At 36.2% G+C, this 23,600-nt stretch overlaps 1 protein-coding gene across 3 annotated transcripts in view; it reads right to left on the bottom strand.

The window, feature by feature from the left end:
• The window catches only part of Hspbap1 (HSPB1 associated protein 1), a 62,592-nt gene that overhangs the window by 35,769 nt on the left and 3,223 nt on the right, over positions 1–23,600 (bottom strand). For all 3 annotated transcript variants that reach the window (XM_076867712.2, XM_076867714.2, XM_076867713.2), the window contains exon 2: positions 10,189–10,374. In XM_076867712.2, the coding sequence (XP_076723827.2) occupies positions 10,189–10,374 (186 nt within the window). The remainder of the gene's footprint in view (positions 1–10,188; positions 10,375–23,600) is intronic.

Genomic DNA, 23,600 nt, shown 5'->3' with positions numbered 1-23,600 from the left:
TTAAAATTCTCTCTCTCTCTCTCTAAAAAAAACCCAATAATTTATAATACTCATAGTATTCATGATAAAGCAGAAAATAAAGTTTTAACATTAACATTAAAGACTGCCTTCATCATAGCCTGATTTAGTGAGCCAGTGGAATGCCTGAGATTATCAGCTGCCCAAGACCCTTTCTGTGATTCTGGGAGGTCCAAACTACTTTCATATAACACTAAGACATCATTTGCCCTTTGCATTTTCATTCCCTCACAAGTGTGCCAGGGAGTTTCCCAGAAGCCACATGACATGTGTTCGTGTCACTCTCTGACAGATGGTGGAATATATGCTTATGTTCTCATGTTTTAAATTTCTCCATTTTAGTTTCTAGTATGGCAAGTAACCCACACCAGCATAGGGAACTCAATCATTTTAAAAGGGATCCTGAGCTCAAAGGGCTTGAGAATCATTGCTTCAGCTTATAAAAAAAAAAAAAAAAAAAAAGAAAAGAAAAGAAAGGCAATAACAAAACAACTGTTTTTTGAAAATTTTTGGACTTTACTGCACATTTAGCATACATAGCTCCTCAGACTCATTAAGTGGACAATAATGATTTAACGCCCGTTCTTTTATTCATTAACTCAATTATTTCAGAATCATTTATTAAGCACAAAATTTGCAATTAACATGATACTCAGGCTTATAGGAACATAAAAAATAGATAATACTATTGAGTGTAGAGTATATTTAGATAAAGATAAATCTTTAACTAGAATGGTAGAGAACTTGAAGCACCATGTAATTAAATACAAAATTTTGAACCACAGACATTTAAAAAAGGGAAAGGCAATCAGAGATAAGGGTCTGTTATCTGTCTGCAGTGGGTTTGTTAGTATGGGTATGATACCAACGAGTTAAGACTACAGTCTTGGGTTGATATGAGAATTATTCTTCTAAGACAGGGATGAGATTACTGTTTTTTGCAACTAGCAAAATATTTTAAATGAGCACAGGGAAGTTAACAATTTGTTAAGAAATCTGATTGTTACCTCCTTTGCAAAACATAAAATCCTTTGAGGGATGTAGACCAGTTAGCACAGTGCCTGACATAGTAGACGCAGGCACTATTATTAGTACTTATTATTAATTTATATATTTACTTGGAACTTTTAAACAGTTAAGTGAATTAGTAGAAGGAGAAAGGTATTCAAACTCTTCTTTCAATATTTTTTATCTTTTTCCTTCCTTTCTTCCTCAACTGCTTAGGATTATCTGATCTCTTTTTCCCTTGCTTTCTTCCTCCTAAATTCATTTCTGCAGAATGGCAGAGAGGTAACAGAGGCCAGGGTGTACATCAAAGAATCACTCTAATTTGTCTACTTGTCACTTGACATTGAGAAGCAGAACTTTACTAATACCATTGATCTAAAATATAAAAACTACATACTCCAGAACTATTTAAATTTTCCCATATTTTATGAAGCACTTTGAACAGTGGCTGGCACACAGTAAACCACTAATAGATACAAGCTTTTAATATCATTGACATCATTAAATATTCTCCACTACAGCATAAGAGTTCATAAAGTTAAATTCTGACAAACAAAAATGCACGTGGCAAGAAAGCTCTTCATGATGCTGGGAAACAGGAGTCATTTCTGAATCATCTCATAAACTCCAATGTTGGCCTAAAGACATTGCACTGTCTTGTAAGTTTTCATTTCACAGCGCTTGATCCAACTACAATACTAAAGCCATTAATTGAGTTGGCTGCCCCGGGGTGGACTGAACAGCCCTTTTCCATTAAGGCCAGTTATCACAAACAAGTCTGCATGGCAGACCTCAGAACCTGGCCTCATTAGAGGACTTCATTTGCTATCATGGAAAGTTCTGCATGTTAAAAATGAAAATACAAAAATGTGAAAATTGCATGCAGGAACTGTTATCATCAGAGGAAAATTAAAATGAAAGGACTGAATGGAAATGACAGACCTTTTCATTTACATAATTATTTTGATAGAAAATCTTCTCACTCTGACTTGGTGGTAGCAGGACAAAGGGAGCGTTCTGATTTTGTTGAAATGACAGTTTCTCTCCAGGTAGCGCAATTGTTTTTCTTTCCTGCTCACCCCCCGCCCCTTTCTTTGTAATGATACTGGAGATGGAACCCAGAGCTTCATATATGCTAGGCAAGCCCTCTACCACGTAACTCCATTCCTAGGCCTTTTTTATTTTTTAATTTTGAGACAGGCTCTCACTAAGTTGCCGAGGTTGGTCTTGAATTTATAATCCTCCTGCCTCAACCCCAAATTGCTGGGGTTATAGGTGAGCACCACTGTGCCCAGCAATACCGTTTTTGTCTTTATGGAGTGGCATTATTCCTTTCTAATTTCATTATTATTGTTCTTTCATTTAATGATGAAGTACCTAGGAAGCTACAACTTCCATCCCACTTACTGTAAATGTTAGGTAAGAAGACGTTCAGCTGAGTACAAGACTTAGCAGTAGTACACAAACCGAACTTGCTTTTAACTCTCTTAATAAAGGTCCTAAAATATTATTTTGCCCAGTAGGAAAACAAATACTTCTCCATTTTGTTGAACTTTCATCATTTTTCAAATAAGAAACAATACGTTGGGTATAAGCTCTGAATAGGACTTTGGATCACTCACTGCTCCATTGCCCAATTTACAAATGTTTAGGATTATTTCTATAACTGCTTGCCAAATTTTGCTGGCTGGAGTACAATGCCACCACTGAGCACGTATCTCGATAAATGAATGTGATCCCAAATTGTTTCAAAGACCTGTGTGATGCTTACTGCTTTCTTCCTACAATAAACTAAGGAACACATAACATTTTAAAAATGCCAATTATTGCCAGGAGCAGTGGTTTATACTTATTGTCCCTGCTGCTTAAGAGGCTGGCGTAGGAGGATTGCTTGAGCTCAGGAGTTTGAGACCAACATGAGCAACACAGCAAGACCCTGTTGCAAAAAAAAAAAATGAAAAGAAAAGAAACAAAGAAACAAAGAAAGAAAAACAACAAAACTGTCAAATTACTAACACTACTATGCAGGCACCCTAGAAAAATTCTAACCAAACCTAAAACAGAAATAAGAAATATAGTCAACTGAGAGGACAAGGTCATCATTGTTAATAAGATCATATGCCTGTCTATCTAGATGATCACCAGAACAAAGAAAAAACTAGCTAGACTAATAAGTAGCTGAATAAAAAATAAGCATATAGAAATAAATAGCTTTTATCTATGTATCAATCATAACCAGTTAGAAAAAAAGTATAGGTAAAAAACATTGCCTTTAGAGGCTGGGGATGTGGCTCAAGTAGTAACGCGCTCGCCTGGCATGCGCGGGGCGCTGGGTTCAGTCCTCAGCACCACATACAAATAAAATAAAGATGTTGTGTCCACCGAAAACTGAAAAATAAATATTAAAAAATTCTCTCTCTCTCTTTAAGAAAAAAACCATTGCCTTCATAACAGCTATAACAAATTTATAATAGTTTAAGAATTTTTGTTATTTTATGAAAACTATAAAATTTTTTGCTGAGAGGCAGACTTGGTAAGTAAAAATAACATGTTCTGATGTAGGAATATATACATACACAGACATTTTTTGTTCTTTTTAGTTATATATGACAGTAGAATATATTTTGACATATCATACATATTTGGAGTATAACTTCCTATTCTGGTGGTTGTATATGATGTGGAGCTACACTGGTCGTGTATTTATATATGAACATGAAAAAGTTAAGTCCAATTCATTCTATTGACTTTACTACTCCTATCCCCCCCATCCCAATCTGGTAACCCTTCTCCATTCTTCCCCACTCCTACCTATTTTGAGTCAGCAGCCTCATATTAGAGAGAATATTTAGCCTTTGGTTTTGGAGGATTGACTTATTTCACTTAACAAGATAGCCTCCGGTCCATATATTCCAGCAAATTCTATAATTTTATTCTTCTTTATGGCTAATAAGGAATATACATTTTTATTATTATGTAATTTTTTCCAAATTAATTTATACAGCTTCATATATGTTCATTTAAAATCCCAACAGAATTTCTTTAAAAAGTGAGTACTTTGTATAAAATTCTAAAGTTCATTTAGATGAATAAAATTCAACAATATCTAAGAAGGAAGAATAACAGAAGTTCAGAGTAGACCAGTAGTTACCACAGGCTGGGGAGAGAAGGGAGGAGAGAGAGATGGGAAAGGCTGGTCAGTGGGTACTAAGTTAAAAAAAAGTAAGTTCTGCTGTTCTATTGTACAGTAGAGTAACTGCAGAAAACAATAATATACTATATATTTTTAAAAGCTAGAGGAAAAGATTTTGAATGTTTTCACAACAAATGATCAATGTTTGAGGAGGTAAATGTGCCATTTCTGAACTAGACAATACATATTGCATACATGACACTGAAACACCACATAATACATAAATATGTACAATTTTGTGTGTCAATATTAAATATGAATAAATAAAAATAAAATTTAAAAAAGAAAAGTATGGAGAATGAGTTGTACTTTCAAATATTAAAATATATACTGGTACTGAAATAGCATTTTAACTTGTTACTGGCTCCAAAACTGACCTAAAAATGTGGGCCAGAAACTGATGCTGAAATTCACACAGGAAAATAGCAATATAATAAAGTTGGTTTCCAAAGAGAATAAGGTACAAAAGAATAAAAGTTCCCAACTATTTGGAAAAAAACCCACTGAACATTACATACCAAAACATGTATGAAATAAATAAAGAATAAAATGTAAAAAACAAAAGGAAACCATTAAGCTATTAGAAGAAAATTAAGCTATTAGAAAAAAATTAGAATATCTACTTTGGGGAGAAGGAATTCCTAGGGATAAAATAAATAATAAAAATGTTCCTTGATCATTATTTGATTTGGCATTGGGAAATGTACTAGTGCTAACAGAATATTCTTAATATGTAAGGAATTTACTAACAAAAAGTTAAACCCTAAATCTCCAATGAAGAACTAATCAAAGAACAATTATCAGAAAAAATACAAATGACCAATTAACATTAACATTAACATATATATGTTCAACATTGCCAGCAATCAAAGAAATGTTAACTAAAATTATGAGATGCTATTATTAACCTATCAACAAGATTTTCTTAAAAGAGAAATCTCAGTTTTGGCAAAGCAGTGGCAAAATAGGTACTTTCAAAAAAGTGTCAGTGGAAACAACTTTTCTCTAAGATGCTTGTCATACATATCATTCTTTCATTCCACACATATCTGAATGTCTATTAGGTGCTCTGCCCAGGATGAGACATGGCCCTTGGTCTCACAAAAAATGACCTTAATCAGGTGATTACTTACACAACTGTCCATGTGATTAAAAGTACTCAGTGTGGCTAAGAAATACAAGGTGTTCTGGGATAATCTGAAGCCACACATGATTTGGGGGGTGGAGGATGATAGATATGGTCAGGAAAGAATGCCATTTAAGTTAAGATTTCAAGGAAGAAAAGCAACTAACTAGATAAATCTAGGGAAAAGGAAAATGGGGGAAAAGAACCCCACAATGACTAGATACACAGAGCTATGGCTAGATACATACACAAAGGCCCCAAAGTAGGAAAAAGCAAATCCCCAGAAATAGAGAAATTGAAAATACACTTCTCTGGCCCAAGCTGGGGGAGGGAGAGATTACGCTGGGCCTTCTACACCACAATAAACAATTTGGATCTTTAGCCTAAGGGTAAGGAAAATCATTAAAGGGCTTTAAGTAGAATGATTTATTTAAAAATTGTTCCTGATTATAACATGAGGAATGGCCTGGGAAGGGTAAGACATGGAGATGGATGGAGAAACTGGACTAGGGAAGAGGCTACTTAGCCATGGATGGAGAGACAGCAGGATAATGATGACTATGGGCTAGCCATGGAGAGAGAGGGAAGCAGGTGCTGCCAGATGTTCAGAATGTGAGTCACGAGCCACCAGAATGACAGGGCATTCAGAATGACTCAGAGGTTCTGGTGTAAGAAACTTCAGATAGTGCTGCTGCTGATGATAATTTTCATATCCTCTGACCCAGTAATTCTCCTTCTAGGAATCTCTCCTAAGGGAAATAACCAGGAACTTGGACAAGATTTGTTCGCAAAGATGTTCCCTACAGCAGTATTTATAACTTTAAAGCTTGTAAGAAATATAAATAACCCAAATAAGAGAATTTTAAAATAAATTATCATACTACCATATAATGGACTAGGTAGCCATTTAAAAGTCACATTTAATGACAAGAGTAGCTGCTCAGAATATGTTAACTAAAAAGAAAAGCAGGTGTGAAAAATAATATTCATTTTTTGAATACAAAAAGGCCCATGCTGATGAACATTAAACTGTAACTAAAGACTATCTATCTCTAGGTAGTAGTACAGGTGTTTTTAAGGTTCTTGGGATTTTTCATTTTTTGCTTTTTCTGCATTAAAGAAGTCATACTTTTTTAAAAAAAATTATTTATTTTTATGTGGTACTGAGGATCGAACCCAGTGCCTCACAATGTGGAGGCAGGTGCTCTACCACTGAACTACAGCCCCAGCAGTAAAGAAGTCATACTTTCATTTTTATATTTTATTTTTATATTTTAAAATAACATTTCTTGAACACTAACAATAAGCTAGATACTATTCCAAATGTTCTAGGCATATGAAATCACTTACTCTTGAATTTTTTTTTTTTTCTTTTTAGTACTGGGGATTGAACCCAGAGGTGCTTAACCACTGAGCCACATCCCCAGCCCTTTTTGTGTTTTATTTGGAGACAGGGTCTCACTTAGTTGCTTAGGGCCTCACTAAATTGCTGGGGCTGCCTTTAAACTTTTGATCCTCCTGCCTCAGTCTCCCAAGCTGCTGGGATTACAGGTGTGTGCCACCATGCCCAGCCCTCTTGAAAATATTTCTAACATTCAGAGAAGTTAATTGACTTGCTCAGGTCCCACAGTAAACCAAAATTTAAATTCATGCAGGCTGACTCTAGTGGCTCTCTCATACTATTATTCTATACTGCCTGTGGTAGTATTACATTTATTTATTCAGTAGTGATTTTAAAAAGAACAAATTATCAGGACCATGCCCTGAATGGGACAAAACATGTGCAAGTCATATATTTGATAAGAACCTTATACCTAGGATATTTAAGAATTCTAATTCAACAATAAAAAAACAAAAACCACAATTAGAAATAAGTCAAGGTTTGAATGGACATTTCTATTAGCCAATATATATATGAAAAGATGCTCAACGATACTGATCATAAGGAAAATGTGAATCAGAATCACACTAAGATAACACTTCACTGTACTAGGATGGCTACAGTTTTCAAAAATGAAGTGTTGGCAAGGCTACAGGAAATTGGAACTTTAGTATATCACAGGTACAACCACTAAGGAAAACTGTTTGGCAATTCCTCAAAATGTTAAACATATTTACTGTATGACTTCGCAATTCTACTCCTAGGTACCTATTCACAAGAAATGAAAACATATATCCACACAAAAATCTGTTCACAAATGTACATAGTAGCATTAGTCATAATTGCCCCAAAGTGGAAAGAACCAAATGTCCAACAACCGAACCGATGAGTAGATTAAAAAAATTACGTATATTCAAATAACAGAGTATTATTCAGCAACTAAAAGAAGTACTGATGCACACAAGTTAAGCATCTTTTATCTGAAATGCTTGAGACCAGAAGTGCTTCAGGTTTCAGATTCTGGAGTACTGGTACATACGTAAGTGTATGTACATGTGTGTGTGTGTGTGTGTTTGCGTGTGTATTAATAGAGAGAAGGGAATTTTACACATCTATGGTGCACCTTCGTTTTGACTATGATCTGTCATATGAGGTCAGGTATGGAATTTCTACTTGTAGCATAATTTTAACACTTGAAAAGTTCGAATTTGGGATCATTTCAGATTTACAGACTAGGGACATTCAGCTTGTACTAGTACATGGATGAACCTTAAAAACATGCTTAAGTAGAGGAAATCAGACACAAAAGGCCAAATCATGTCTGATTCCATTTTTATGATATATCCAGAATAGCTACATTCATAGAAAGTAGGCTAGTGGTTGCAGGGATAGGGTAGGGCAAAATGAAGTGGCTGCTTAAGGGGTACTTACTTCTTCATGGGATAGTGAAATGTTCTGAAATTAGACAACAATGAGAATATACTAACAAACTGTACAACATTGTGAATATACTAATAGCCACTGAACTGCATACTATTAAATGTCTGAAATGCAAACTTTACCTGAATTTTTAAAAAGACCTAATCATCTTTACTAAGAACTCAGTATAGTTTCTTACAATTACAGAGATATTTTCCTTTTTCTTTTATGCTTTAGTATTAACTTGAACATATTAAATTACTACGTCTCATCTATAAAATGGGATAATGGTAGTACAATTCTAGGAAGTATGAGCAGATTAAGAGAGTGGATATGCATAAAGCACTTAGAACAAACCTGAGGTGATAGCTCTCAACAAATGTCAGCTACTAGTAGTAGGGATGATGTGTCTGGGGTGTAATCAGAATGTGAAAAAATGACAATTTCCATTTCTCTCCAAATTAGAATCTAAAAGATGCTTCAAGGAGTGGCAGATATATTTCACTAAAATCAAGAAGGAAAAGGCACGATCTCATTTTATGTTATAGATGCTAGTCTAGTATTTAATTTTAAAATACAATAAAGAGCTCAGTCTGTGACTGGAATGAGATGCCAAAGAGTTCCAGGTGTAACAATCCTGCTCTATCTATCAGAAATTCAAGAGAACTCCAGACACCAAAAACTAATTAATTTCACAAGATATACTAGAAGGTCAACATGAGAGAAAAATGTGGAACTGCTGAAAGAGAAAATGGGGAATTTTCTAGTTCCTCTTGAACTATTAACAGATAGTTCATGAGTCACTTCACTGCAATTCCTTTTTTTTTTTTGGTGGTGGTGGGGATTGAACCCAGGGCCTCGTGCTTGCAAGGCAAGCAATCTGCCAATTGAGCTCTGTCCCCAGCCCCTCTTCACTGCAATGCTTAAAAACTGAATTTCTATGGTGGGGGTATGGCTCAGTGGAGAATCGTGTGAGGTCCACGATTCGATCCCCAGCACTAAAAGAAAAAAAAAACCCCAAAAAACAAAAAAAACCCCAAATTGACTTCAAAACTTGAAATACAAATTAAAACACCAGACAATGGTTATGGACTCCTTTAGACTAGAAATAGCACTGTTCCTTCATACTAAATTTAATTTTACAGTTAATAGTAGCTGCTTAACCTGATGAAAGAGGGGAAAAGGAATGTTAGAAGTCTTCAGGCAAGTAACGGGAGCAGGCAAAATCAAACTGCTCAAGAGACTAAAGAACTAGCTTGCATAGTGGTGCTCAACTAAAGTCCCAGCTATGCACGAGGCTGAGGCGGGAGGATACTTGAGCTGAGGAGTTCAAGACCAGCCTGAGCAACAGACTTCACCTCAAAAATGGAGTGAGCATGGAGGTATAGCTCAGTGGCAGAGCGTTTGTCTAGCATGCATAAGGCCTGGAGTTCAATCCCCAGCCCACATACATACACACAGAAACAACTCTGCATGTTTTTCATTTTTGAGTAGTGCAATACAGGACAGGCAGCTGATAAAGCACTAGATACAATTAGGAGCAAGACTAAGCACTATAGCCTGAAGGACATGTTCTCTGTGAGTCAAAGGTAGAAGGGACTATTAGATTATATTAGATTGTATTATCAATTATCACACTGTAGCACTGGTATTGTATTATTACATCATGCTATTGTATTATTTTGCAGTGTTGCTCTTTCTCAGTTACATGGGAAGATAAATAATAGCATAGTAACAAATAATTATTAAATATCTACTACATTCAAGGAACCACAAGAATGCCTAGCAACTTACATTACAATACGTGAACAAACATTATCATTTTGTATGGAAGTTTAAACTATATTGTTCAGTCTAAAAAAACAAAAACACAAAAAAATCTGCCTCAAGTCAAAGTATTCCAATAAAAATTTTCCTATCTTTACAATAAATGGTCAAAAAGAAGATCAGAAATAAAGGATTCTCTAAGGATAAGGAAACCAATGCTAAGGGTGTACGAGAGCTACTGAAGAAGTATTATCACTATGATGACTACGGGTTTACCTGTGTTTGTGCTTTTCATTCCCATTCTGAATCGTATCTGCTTGTCGTGAAGGACCTCAGAAAGGTGTTTAGCAGTCCAGTGTCGCGCTGGCCAATCAAAAACCATGTTACAGAAGACTGCAGGCTGTTGTAGAGACATTATAATTTCTTTTGCTTTCTCTGGGGTAAAAGGTTTGACATGTTGACCTAGAACAGAAATGAATAGAGCAACAGATAACCATAAAGTCATTTCATATCACATGCAGATAAAATAGCTAATGATGTTTCTGCCCTGGCAAATCTTACTATGTAAATTATACCATACTGACAGGTGCAATGGTTCATGCCTAAAATTCCAGCCGCTTGGGAGGCTGAGACAGGAGGACAGAGTTCAAAGCCAGCCTCAGCATCGGGGGAGGCGCTAAGCAACTCAGCAAGACCCTGTCTCTAAATAAAATACAAAATAGGGCTGAGGATGTGGCTCAGGGGTTGAGTGCTCCTGAGTTCAATCCCTAGTAACAACAACAACAAAAACAACAACAACAAAATTACACTGTACTTACAGTTCATCTATCACTACATACATACATACATATATACATATATACTTGACCTCAAAGGATCATAAAATTCTTAAATGATTTCTTTCATATTAAATTTTAAATGTTTTAATATGGTAAATATTTACCATTCTCCATGTCAAATATGAAACTTTGGTATTAAAACAAAAGGCTTTCCAACTGTTTTATATTTTAGAAGATAACAATTTTTAGAAAACATTGTGACTACAGCTGGGGAGTGGCTCAGTGGTGGAACATTTGCCTAGTATACACAGGGTTCAAGCTCCGCCAATGCAGAAAGAAAAATTGTTTTGTAATTTGAGAATTATGTAAAAAAGTAAGAAATGTTTGGATACACAAGTTAACTAATCTAAACTGTGCTGCTATAAACATTAAAGTGGCTGTGTCCCTATAATATGCTGTTTTTAAGTCCTGTGGGTATAAACCGAGGTGTGGGATAGCTGGGTCAAATGGTGGTTCCATTCCCAGTTTTCCAAGGAATCTCCATACTGCTTTCCAGATTGGTTGCACCAATTTGCAGTCCCACCAGCAATGTAAGAGCGGGCCCTTTTATCCACATCCTCACCAATACTTATGTTTGTAGTCTTAATAACTGCCATTCTGACTAAAGTGAGTTGAAATCTTCAAGTAGTTTGATTTGCATTCCTCTAATTGCTAGAGATGTCGAACATTTTTTCATATATTTGTTGATCAATTGTATTTCTTCTTCTGAGACGTGTCTGTTCAGTTCCTTGGTCCATTTATTGGCTGAATTATTTGATTTTTTTCTTGGTGTTAAGATTTTTAAGTTCTTTATATATCCTGGAGATTAATGCTCTATCTGATGTGCGTGTGGTAAAAATTTGCTCCCAAAATGTAGGCTCTCTAGTCACCTCACTGATTGTTTCTTTTGCTGAGAAGCTTTTTAGTTTGAATCCATCTCATTTATCTATTCTTGATTTTAATTCTTGCATTAGAGGAGCCTACTTTTTCTTCTATTAGGTGCAGGGTCTCTGGTTTAATTCCTAGATCTTGACCACTTTGAGTTGTTGCATATGGATTTCCAGTTTTCCCAGCACCATTTGTTGAAGAGGCTATCTTTTCTCCAATATATGTTTTTGGCACCTTTGTTTAACATGATTATTTATGTGGGTTTGTCTCTTTGTCCTCTATTCTGTACCGTTGGTCTACAAGTATATTTTGGTGCCAATACTATGCTGTTTTTTGTTACTATAGCTCTGTAGTATAGTTTAAGATCTGGTATAGTGATGCCACCTGCTTCAATCTTCTTGCTAAGGATAGCTTTAGCTATTCTGGGTCTCTTATTTTTCCAGATGAATTTCATGACAGCTTTTTCTATTTCGATGAGGAATGTCATTGTGGATCCAACCTAGATACCCTTCAGTAGATGAATGTATAAAGAAAATGTGGTATGTATATATATATATACACACACACACACACATACATAATGGAATATTACTCAGCATTAAAAGAGAATAAAATCATGGCATTTGCAGTAAATAGATGGAGTTGGAGAATATAATGCTAAGTGAAGTAAGCCAATCCCAAAAAATCAAATGCCAAATATCTTCTCTGATATAAGGAGGCTGATTCATAATGGGGATGGGGGGGGTTGTGCAGAGCATGGGAGGAATAGATGAACTTTAGATAGGGCAAAGGGGAGGGAGGGCAATGGAGAGGGCATGGGGGTAGGAAAGACAGTGGAATGAGACAGACATCATTACCTAAATACAAGTATGAAAATACAAATGGTATGATTTTACTTTGTGTTCAACCACAGACATGAAAAATTGTGCTCTATTTTATGTAATATGAATTGAATTGCATTCTCCTGTCATATATAGCTAATTAGAATAAATTTAAAAAAAGAAAGTAAGAAATGCTGATGGGAGGGCCCGGGGTTGTGGCTCAGCAGTGGAACGCTTGCCTAGCATGTGCAAGGCCCTGGGTTCAATCCTCAGCACCACATAAAAATAAATAAAATAAAGGTATTGTGTCCAACTACAACTAAAAAATAAATATTAAAAAAAGGAAAAAGAAATGCTGATGGGAACTACTCTGAAATAACCGGAGTTGCTAGAGTCAGCCATAATTCTATTTGCTATATCACATGTTAAATGAGAAAAAAAAAAAAAAGACAAAACTAATACAGCAGTCAATCTGGAAGAAGAGAGGATTTTTTTTTTTTTTTTTTTTTTTTTTACTGAAGTTTTAAGAATAAAAGATGTGCTAAAATGGCAACCCATAGTAATTCTTGGTTTCAATGCATCCATAAACAGTACTGGGTATACGTATAAACCAAAACTGACTTACTAAATCCTTGTTTCACAGAACAGAATATTAATCCTAGGTAGGATAGTAAAGATTAGTATTCTTTAGATAAAAGAACCAGAAAGTGTCTCTCTTTCTTTCTCTCTCTCTCTCTCAGTTCTTAAGACTGGATCCAGGGCCTTGCCCATACTAGGACAATTTTCTACTAGACAAATTTCTATTACCTCCCTAGCCAGAAAGTTTCTCTTTAAAGACATCTTAAGATGGAAACTTTGGGAGGTAGGTTAAAAATAGCTTCATACTCTGACCCTCAAACATATACTTACGGTTCTCAATAACAATCAGCAACCTTCTATTTTGGTTATTTCATCTGTACTTATACCTAATTCAAAAAATTCCAAAGATCTCATAAATAATCTAAATTCCTTCCCCACCCAACCTTCTTATAAACTGATAAAGGAAGAGGAATAGGGAAGGACTCATGGAATAACTTGAGTAATTTGTGCCTGTCTAAATGTAAGGCTTGTTTTTAAAGGAAATGAAAAGTGAAGATGAAGAAGGCCCCTTGAGATCTTTAATGTGAAAGCCCCAGGTTTCTGTGACATTTACATGTTGAAAGTCCCATAAAGGACTATATGATGTGACTAGAAATAAAATTTTGTCTTGGCCTTAAAGATGGTTGGTTTTTATTTTTTTTACTTTGATGTGTGTGATAACTTTATATTCAAGGTATTAATCTATACCTGTCAAACATAAAGTACATAGCTACCCAGACTGCAATACACCCCATCTTCTTAGTGCCAGGATTCCATGTGGATGAAAATGGACAAGTCACACCTTTTATTATATATTTTTAAAGTTTTGTTAAACTATTGAGGGGAAGGCAAAACTTCTCCCCATCCTAAAGATATCTGGCAGGGACTGGCATAAAACAGGTTAATAGGAGAAAAGTGTACTTTTACATGTCTATGGGAGCCCTCACAAGAGAAATGAAGACCACCCCAGAAGCAGCTGGATCATAAATCCTTAGATACCACGTTGGACAAGGTATTAAACTAGGAAAGCATGACAAGAAAAAGGGGCTTGGGTCAGGGCAGTTAAATGAAGAAAAGTGACAAGGGACATAAGGGTTAGTTTAACAAAGTCTGATTGCACAGATTTCTCTCAGCCTTGAGCCCATAAGGTTGGTTTTAAAAATGACTTCCTTTTTCCTGGCATAGGAGGGTAGCTTTCCCATAGGAATTTTTTTTCTCCTGCTTTTGGGAGAAAAATGAAAGTCAAAGAACCCCTTTCCTGCATCTGCTGTTCTTCAAGTATCTTTAACCCAAAATAATCACTATGTCCAAGTGGCATATTTTGACCCCCTAAACTATGAATGATACTTGCATTCATGGTAACAAGTCATGATATGCTCTTGTTGTACATGACACAGAAATTGGAACCATCCTTTGAGAATCAATGAGGAAAATTAAGCAAAAGTCTCAAAAGAATCATTCACAATGCCAGTAACTCAAATTATAGTAATTCATTCTAACAAAATAATTAATCATATGTTATATATCTATCCAAATTGACATATAGTATACACATCTACTACCACTGTGTAACAACTAAAAATATAGACAACCTCATGCCTCAAAGTAGGAAAATGCTTACTCAATTATGATATAGCAATCCCATGGTGAATCTATTAAACATAAAAATGAAAACTATGTAGCAGTGTGTACAGATGTGGGATGAGAAGGGAAAACAGGGACTAAAATTAGCTCAGAGAGTTAAGGTAAGTCAAAGGAGAAGTGTGACAATAAGGTCCTAAACAAGGGGTGGCAGTGAGTATGGCAGAGATGAAGAATTAGTAAAAGAATAATATCAAGGACTATTTCAACCACAGATGTGGGGTAGGAAGTGGCTATGGTAAAAAGAAAGACTTGGTGAAATTACAGACTGGTGACTTGCTGTAAGTCAGAAAAGTCAGAAGCAACACCTTGTTCTGTTGATTTTAAACATGATCATCATTACATTACCATTTATTTGAGTGAACAATGCTTAACTGTTTGCCATGTACTGTTAAATACATAAAAACAAAATGCTCATCTGATCCTCTAAGAAGCCTATAAAACACAGAGAAGGTATTTTATTTCTATTATCCAAAGGATGAAGTGGAAGCTCAGATGTCAGATGAACTGGAACTGGATATCAGGTCCCTTGATTCCAAGTCCAGTGTTATTCCTACTGTACAATCCTACTTCTAGAGAATTAAAACTGTGGGAATAACCTCAGTCTTACAACTCAGGAGAGAGAGGATGATCTGAAAAGGCAAAAATAAGAAAGCTTAAGATCAATTCATAGTCAATAATCCAAGTGTGCTCTGAAAAGAAAGGAATGTTTTGGGGAGCGACTGGGTTTAGGTATGCGCTGCACTTGCTATAGAGACTACTTCTTGCCTACTGTTATGGTTTGGATGTGAGATTCCCCACCAAAAGCTCATGTTAGACAATGCAGGAATGTTGAGAGGTAAAATGATCAGATTGTGAGAGCTGTAACCTAACCAGTGGACTAATCCACTAGATGGATTAATAATTTGAATAGATTACTACATGGTAACTATAGGGAGGTGGAGTGTAGCCAAAGAAGTAGGTCACTGGGAGGATGCCCTTGGGAATTATATATCTTGTCCTTTGGCTCAGTGTGCTCTTTCTTGGTTTCGTGGCTACCATGAGCTAGCAGCTTTCCTCTGCCACACCCTTCCACCATGATGTTCTGCTTCATCTCAAGCCCAGAGTGATGGGTCATGGACTAAACCACTGAAACCATGAGCCAAAATAAACATTTTCTCCTCTAAGTTGTTCTTGTCAGGTATTTTAGTCACAGCAACAAAGAGCTGACTAATTCACCTACCTACTCAACACCCATTCTGTCCTTCCTCACTAGCAAAACCCCACACAAGGAGAATGGCTGAAAAATTGATTTCCCAGATTTCTTTGCAGATAGGAGTGAACAGAGGTATTTCTGGAAGTTGCTGAATCAGCTTTTTTGCACTTATCCTGGAATATACTACCTGGAAAGTAGACATAAGGGTTAGCCAGCTTGGGAGGCAAGAGAAAGGTTCAGAAAATTGTGAATCTTGGCCAAAAGAATGCAAACATGTCCACCTTTATGTTAGTGCACCAACACCAGCAAACTTTGACCTCTTGAATCCTTTTGCATAAAAAATAAATGCTGATAGTCAAAACTCCCGTCATTTGTTCATAACTGGAAGAACACCTTGTTTACTTAGGCAAAGACATTTTCAAAGATAGTTATACTCTCCCTATCAAGTGCTCTGTTGCTTAGATTTGGCTAGTGTGACACACCATAGCATTCTTTCAACTCTATGGTTGTAAAATAATAAACCTTTGAACATTTTGATTCTTTAAAGGGCAGAGAAAATCAAAAGCACCTGTCCTTCTGAGAGGGATTTAATGGATCACACGGCTTTCAATATTCTCAAAACAGCTCTCATATTTGAGCATATTTGCTACCCTTTTACAAAAACTCAACATTTTGTTTTGACAAAATGGCTTCAAGAAAGTAAATTTTTCTCTTTACCGTAATGTTAAAATTTTTTTAAAGTATCTAATGATTTGATCTAAAAATCTCAGATATCCGAGAGATTATTTAAGAGAAGAGCCCCCCCCCAACCAAAATTTGCTAAGAAACTGGTCTAGTGACTGATATATATTAAAGGCCCAAACATTTGCTAAATGAATGAAAAATGCTATAAAGCTTGTGCACACCAAAGCAGTAGGATGTTTGCCATATTAAGAAATTAGCATATGTTCCAGAATTTCAGGCCCAACAGTGAAATAAAACAATCCACTGGTTGTGAGATAAAACTAATTTGGTTTCTGATAGTTTAATCAACAATGAACTGGGCCATTAAATTAACAAATTAAAGTGTTACAATTTAAAGAAGAATGCAAGGCTACATTAGATTAATTAAACAGCCTCTGGATGTACCCAGTCATTACAGGAATATCTGCAAAGAGCTATAAAAATTCTGAAGTAATCTCAACAGCATTTAAGGGATAAGTATAGTTATGTCTAAACTTGCAGCAAGCAGAAATTTCTAACTAGATGACCTGAAATTGCTGAAAAAACAGATTACTGATATAGGTGTTGCCCAACAGTCTTTTCTTCTTCCAGATATAGCATATTCAGTCCAGTTATTACAGCCTGAGTTATAACCAGTTTTAAAAATAATTAACACAAAGTACAAGATAATTTGAAACCTCATTTCTTTGAATTTGCTAGCAATCTGGATTCAGTCAATTAATACCTGGCTTGGATTTGAACCTGAGACTTAGATTTTTAAGACAGGAATAAGGTACATTTACCAAGTCTCCAGAATGCTCTTCAAAAATTTATAGAATATACCCATGACAAATATCCTGAAATTGAAATTAACTTGTCTCTCATGTCAGGTATAAAATTAATGGAAAAACTATAGATATTCAAAAACTCTCAGAAGGTGACAAGAAGAGTCATGATATTGAGAATATTCATATAGTGATACAGCATGTATAAAAAAACTGGGTCCTGGCATGGTGAGATAATTTATCTCTGAATATATACATGCCAGTGGACCCATATCTAACAAAATGATTGTATTGGTGTTAAAGACTAAATGGGAAAACTTATACCAAAGGTAATTTCCCATCTTGTAGCCACTATTTTAACTTTTTTCCTCCAGTGCTGGTGATCAAACTCCAAGAACCTAGGATATATGCATGCTAGGCAAGCATTCTCCCACTGAGCTACAACTCCCAACCCCCTATTACCATTTTAAAATGTCAATACAAACTAAGTTGGAAGGTAACATAATGCTTAAGTAAAATGACAAATAGTCATAAATGCTTTGAATTTCAAGGACTAGACGGTGTTCCTTTAATACCAAATAACCATAGGTATTAGTGTTAAAGCTAATATGACTTAACACTATCAATGCCACATTTGGTGAGGGAATGAACACCCCACCAGGATCAGGTTGGGCACATGGGACAGTTATAGGCTGAAGAGTTACCAAGGGTACATAAGTCTTTTAGACTCATTTTATCCACTTATACTTACAACTCTTGCCCAGTTAACCCAGAAAATTTGTCCTCTCTTCAAAAAATAACTCATAAATAATGTTTACAAGTTCAAAAGTAATACTGATCTTGAACCTAAGGCAAGGAAAAGTGTATCTGTCTATATTTTAAATTAACACTAGAAAGAATGGTGTCTAATGCTCCAAAGTATCTTCAGAATTTCTACCAAAATATTTTCATCTAACACTTGTTTTTTCTATCTTCCCATAATTCAAAATAAACTGGTTATTTCATCTTACCTTTCATTAAAAATATTCGAGAGTTGGGTCTCAAAGAGATCTTTGCACACCCATGTTTACAGAAGCACTAATGAAAGAGCCAAGTGGTGAGAGCAACTCTAATGTACACTGATGGATGAATGTTTTTACATACTGGGGAATATTATTCAACATTAAAAAGGAAGGACATTTTGTCACATGGATGAACCTTAAAGACATCATGTTAAGTAAAATAAATGAGTTTTATGATTTCCCTTATCTAAGGTATCAAAAGTGTTTAAATTGATAGAAACTGAAAGTAGAATGGTAGTTACCAGCAGCTGGGGGGAGGAAAAAAGTTGGAGTTCTTTAATGGATATAGTGTGCTTCAGATATTTAAGATGAAAAAATTCTGGACATTTCCTTCACTACATTGTGAATCTATTTGATACTTGCCGCAGTCTATCTGGGCACAAAATAACCGAGCCACCACAAAAGCCTTATAGATTCCAACAGCAACTCTTTATTCCCAAACTCTCATGGGCACTCTACATGCAGGTTCTGGGAAAAATACACTCCCTCCACCGGGCTCTGCGTACCAATACTCTCAGAACCCGGAGAGAACTCAATGGAAACTCTAAAGGAGCGGGCACCTGAGGCAGCAGGATATGCCCTAATCCTGGAGCCGCCCTATTCCCAGCAGGATCCACCCTAAACCTGGAGCTGCACTATTCCAGCAGGATCCACCCTAAACTTGGAGCGGCCCTATTCCAGCAGAATCCACCCTAAATCCGGAGCCACCCTAATCCTTGAGCAGGGTCACCTTTCAACCCAAAATGCCATGCGTCATTCCTACTTGGCTATGGCTCTCAGCAGATACTACTAAACTGCACAGTTAAAAATGGTTAAGATGACTGTTATGTTTTGTGTTCCCCCAAAAACTCAGGTGTTGAAACTTGAGGTCCAAAGTGATAGTGTTAAGATGTAGTATCTTGTAGAGGTAGTTAGGCCAGAAGCCTCCTCCTGCATGTGATTATAGCCTTTATCAAAAGGCTTTTCACAGCATTAGGCTAGCTTGCTCTTCCCTCTTTTACCATGTGAGGACACAGCATTCCTCCCTCTGGAGGATGTATCCAAAAGTGCCATTCTGAAGCAAAGAGCAGCCCTCATCCGACAAGGAAAATTGCTGGCACCTTGATCTTGGATTCTTCAGCCTCCAGAACTACTAGAAAATAAATTTCTATAATTTATAAATAAACACAGACTAAGACTGTAAAGGTAAAATTTCTAAGCTGCAGAGCCTGAGTTAAAGTGTAAAAGACCGGACATTGTAAAGTTTCTAAACTGCAGGGCTTGGGTTAAAAAGTAAAAGACCAAGTATTGTTACAATTCCTCTGCTACCCCCCGAACCTGTAATCCCTGTAGCTGTTAGGACAATACCCGAACTGCCCAGTAAATATTCTCAGTGACTCCTCTGGTTGTCTAATAACCTGGGGTTCTGTGAAGCTGGCACGTAGGCATCGCAGGACCTAAAACCAATCAGTTTAAATGTGCACCCCGCTTAGAAGTGACCAATCACCCCCGTCCAATCTGTTCCTGCCAATGAATGTACTAATCAGGTCTCAGAGTTGTTGTTCAATTTTCCCGCGCCTCATGATGATTTGTTCTGATGTATGCAAAGCCCCCCGCCCTCTCCAAAAAGTGTACTTAAGCTCTGCCTGACCTCTGCTCTGGGCTCTGGGCTGCTCTCCTTTCTTGAGTGGGCACGGAGCCCCAGCATGCTGGTTCAATAAAACTTTCCCCTGCTTATTGCATGAAGCTGGTCTCTTGTGGTCTCTTTCTCCGACGCTTCGCCGGACCCTTACAAGACGACAATAAATTTTATGTGTTTTTAAAACATAAAAAATTCAATCATATTTTTCTGATATTCATCATTACTGAATAAAAATATTTTAGTGACATTATGAACTGCACATGTGCTTTAGTATGAGAATTCTTTACTTTGAAGGATTATGTAGACTTTTGTTTTCTTTAAACTCCTCTGTCTGACCTCCTTTTAAAATTGAGAACAACAATGACATAGAGAATATGGTGTTTTCAACTGAAGAGAAGTAAATCCAGTTATGTTAGAGTGTCAGCTCTACATGAAACTCAAGTTCCTGCAACTCTGGAATGAGACATTTCCTTGGGAGTGACTAGAAGAAGAATACTAAGGATGTATTCTTCTCTTTATCAAGGCATAGCCTGACTGTAACTGTAAATACAAAAGCTCAGTAGAAAGAAATATAATGATGTCTATCTCAAAGAACTGCAATTTAAAATTCACCGAAATGCTTCAACCAATGTGTGACCCTGGAAAAGAAACATCTCACACTCAATTTAATTTGATTCTTGACAGTAAGTAGTTTTATGTTTGTTTTTAATAATTTCCAAGCTATTATTTCAAACAAAAATATCACATCCTCAAAGGCAAGCCTCTACTTTTACACCCCTGGCATAAAGCAATGCTAAATACAGTTTTCTGAATAACTGAGTAAGCAGTGTACTGAAATTAACCACTTCTTTTTGCTACTTTTGCTTAATGAGCTATTAAGCATAATCAGAAACAATATCAAAACAAAGGGATCGGTTCTACAGTTTCATGCTCACCTCCCTCCGTTCTGTTTCCTGTTCCCAATCACATTACCACTAATTGGTAACTCCTAATTACCCCCCACCCTAGGACAACCACTCTAAAGCTTGCTCACTCTCATATCCCCATATTCTTCACTTCCTCATTTTTGCCATGCCTTGCTTTATTTTTCTAAGAAGGCTTTTTCACTCACAATTTCCCTCTTCTTCACTTCAACATTTCTATTTTGACCCTGCTCTTCTCTGGACTCAGTGGACACCCTCTTCCTCATTTCCTCCAGCAACTCCACCACTACTTCCTCCCTACTAGAACCAGTCTCCTCATCTTCTTCTAAGCCCTCCAGGCCAGTAGCCCTTGGGGTTCATGCTTACCACTTCCCTTCTACTTCAATTCACCCAAAATGGTCTCTTCCATTGATTCCCATTCAAAATATACCAACCTTCAAGAAATTGATCTAAGAAGCTTTCTCAGTCCTCAAAGTACTTAATGAGTGCAATATTTACATCCCAATTAATTGTGTCCTATCTTTTGGATGTATTTTATACTACAACTTTTTCTCTTTTATTTATTTATTTTGGTACCAGGGATGACCCCAAGGGTGCTTAACCATTGAGCCACATTCCCAGCCCTTTTTATTATTATTTTTATTTTGTGACAGGATGTTGCTAAATTGCTAAGGCTGGCTTTGAATTTGCGATCCTCCTGCCTCAGCCTCCTGAGTTACTGGGATGACAGGTCTGCACCACCACAACCAGACTTACTACAACTTTTTTCATCTACATTCTCTTTTGGACCAAAAGTGATATTTATAACAGTTATAAGCTCTTTTAAGGCAAAGACTGTCTTCTGCCTCACTGCATGAAAGTCCATTGTTTACAGTATGCATTCATATATTTTATGATAATAAAATAGTAATAAGTTTGCTTAAAAATGAACTTTTCTATGACTCTCAATAGAGTCATCATTGTACTAAAGGTACTAACCCTTTCACTTGCATTTACTTAACAAATGTATTTTTCTTACCTTCTGTTTACATCAGCAGTACATAATTGAAGGCAAAGCCTTCTCTTATAGGAGTATTTTGCCTTTAACTTAGTTTTTAATGATAATAAGCAGGGTCACTCTAAAGTGGTGTTGCTGGAGAGGATGACATTTTAAAATAGGATTACAAGTTCCATAGACAGATTCAGATGACCCTTTAACACAAAATTTGAAGTTACCTGCACAAATGTGTATGCATGCTGTGTTTTTTGCATCAAATTTTTTCCTCTCCTTAGGACTTCAGATTAAGAATCAAGGATGTCCTCAAAAAGTTAATAGCACTTGACCCAGCAACTCTACTCTGCCTAAGAGAACTTAAAACACATGTTGACAACAACAACAACAACAACAAAACTTGTACCTGGATGTTCACAGTAGCATTATTCAGGATAAAAACCATTATTCATAATAGATAATAAATAATTCTAAAGGCAATCAACTGATGAATGGATAAGCAAAATGAGATAGATCTATACAATGGAATATTATTCAGCTAGAAAAAGAAAATTAAGTATTGATACATTGTACAACATAGATTATGTTACAGGAAAGAAGTCAGACACAAAATGCCATGTATGGTATGATTCCATTTACATAAAATGTCCAGAACAGTCAAATACATAGAGAAAGAGAGATCATGGTTACCTTGGACTGGGGAAAAGGGGTAGTGAGCAGTGACTGCTAATGGGGAACATGTTTCTTCTGGGGGCGATGAAAATGTTTTGGAATTAAAATAGTGATGGTTATACAACCTTGTGAACACACTAAACACCACTGGATTGTATTGTAAGCTATAAAATGGTGAATTTTATGATACCTGCATACTATATATTAAAAAAAAAAAACACCAAACTTCCTCTTTCCCATCTGTGTACCTGACCTTCTTCTGCATCATCAACCCGTACTTACACTCTATGCATTCACATTAAAACTCAACATTGCTTCCAACTACCTGCTGTTCTTCAGCTTCCAAACTTACACCTAGTTTCTCTTTTTTCCTCCTAATTTCCTATTGGTCACCAAGGCTAGCACTGTCTATTACTAATAAAAATTGTTACCATTCTTGAATATTTAATCCTTCCAGATACTATGCTGGATGAACATATATCGTCTTCAATTTTCACAATTATCATGCATTTCATAGAAGAGGAAACTGAGGCACTGAGGGAGTAAAGACTTTGTTCTTCAGTCTTTCTCCCTACAATTTCTTCTGCAACCCTTCAGCCAGAGCGATCTTCCTAAAACCACAGCTGATCACATTACTCCCCTAACTAACTTCAAAGGCTTCCTGCTGTTTTAAAGGTCAGGCTTCTTAAATGGTATAATGTGACCTTTGGGATCCCTCTTTTTTCACCACTTCTCATAGCAATCTCTTTTGATTCCTGGATTATGTCTACATGCTTTCTCCTCTTGTCTCTAGACTTGGCACAGAGATCTCTTACTCAGTCACTCAACAAAATATTATATCCCAATACTTTACCTGTTACTGGGCACACGGTGATGAATGAAGCAGATATAGGTCCTGCCCTTAAGTATTCAAGGTCAAATGGAATAAAAAAGTAATTACAGATGGTAATAG

The sequence above is a fragment of the Callospermophilus lateralis genome, chromosome 10 (genome assembly GCF_048772815.1).
Source record: "Callospermophilus lateralis isolate mCalLat2 chromosome 10, mCalLat2.hap1, whole genome shotgun sequence".
NCBI classification, from domain to species: domain Eukaryota; kingdom Metazoa; phylum Chordata; class Mammalia; order Rodentia; family Sciuridae; genus Callospermophilus; species Callospermophilus lateralis.
Note: the sequence above shows the minus strand (reverse complement) of the source record. Positions and strands in the feature narration are given on the sequence as shown.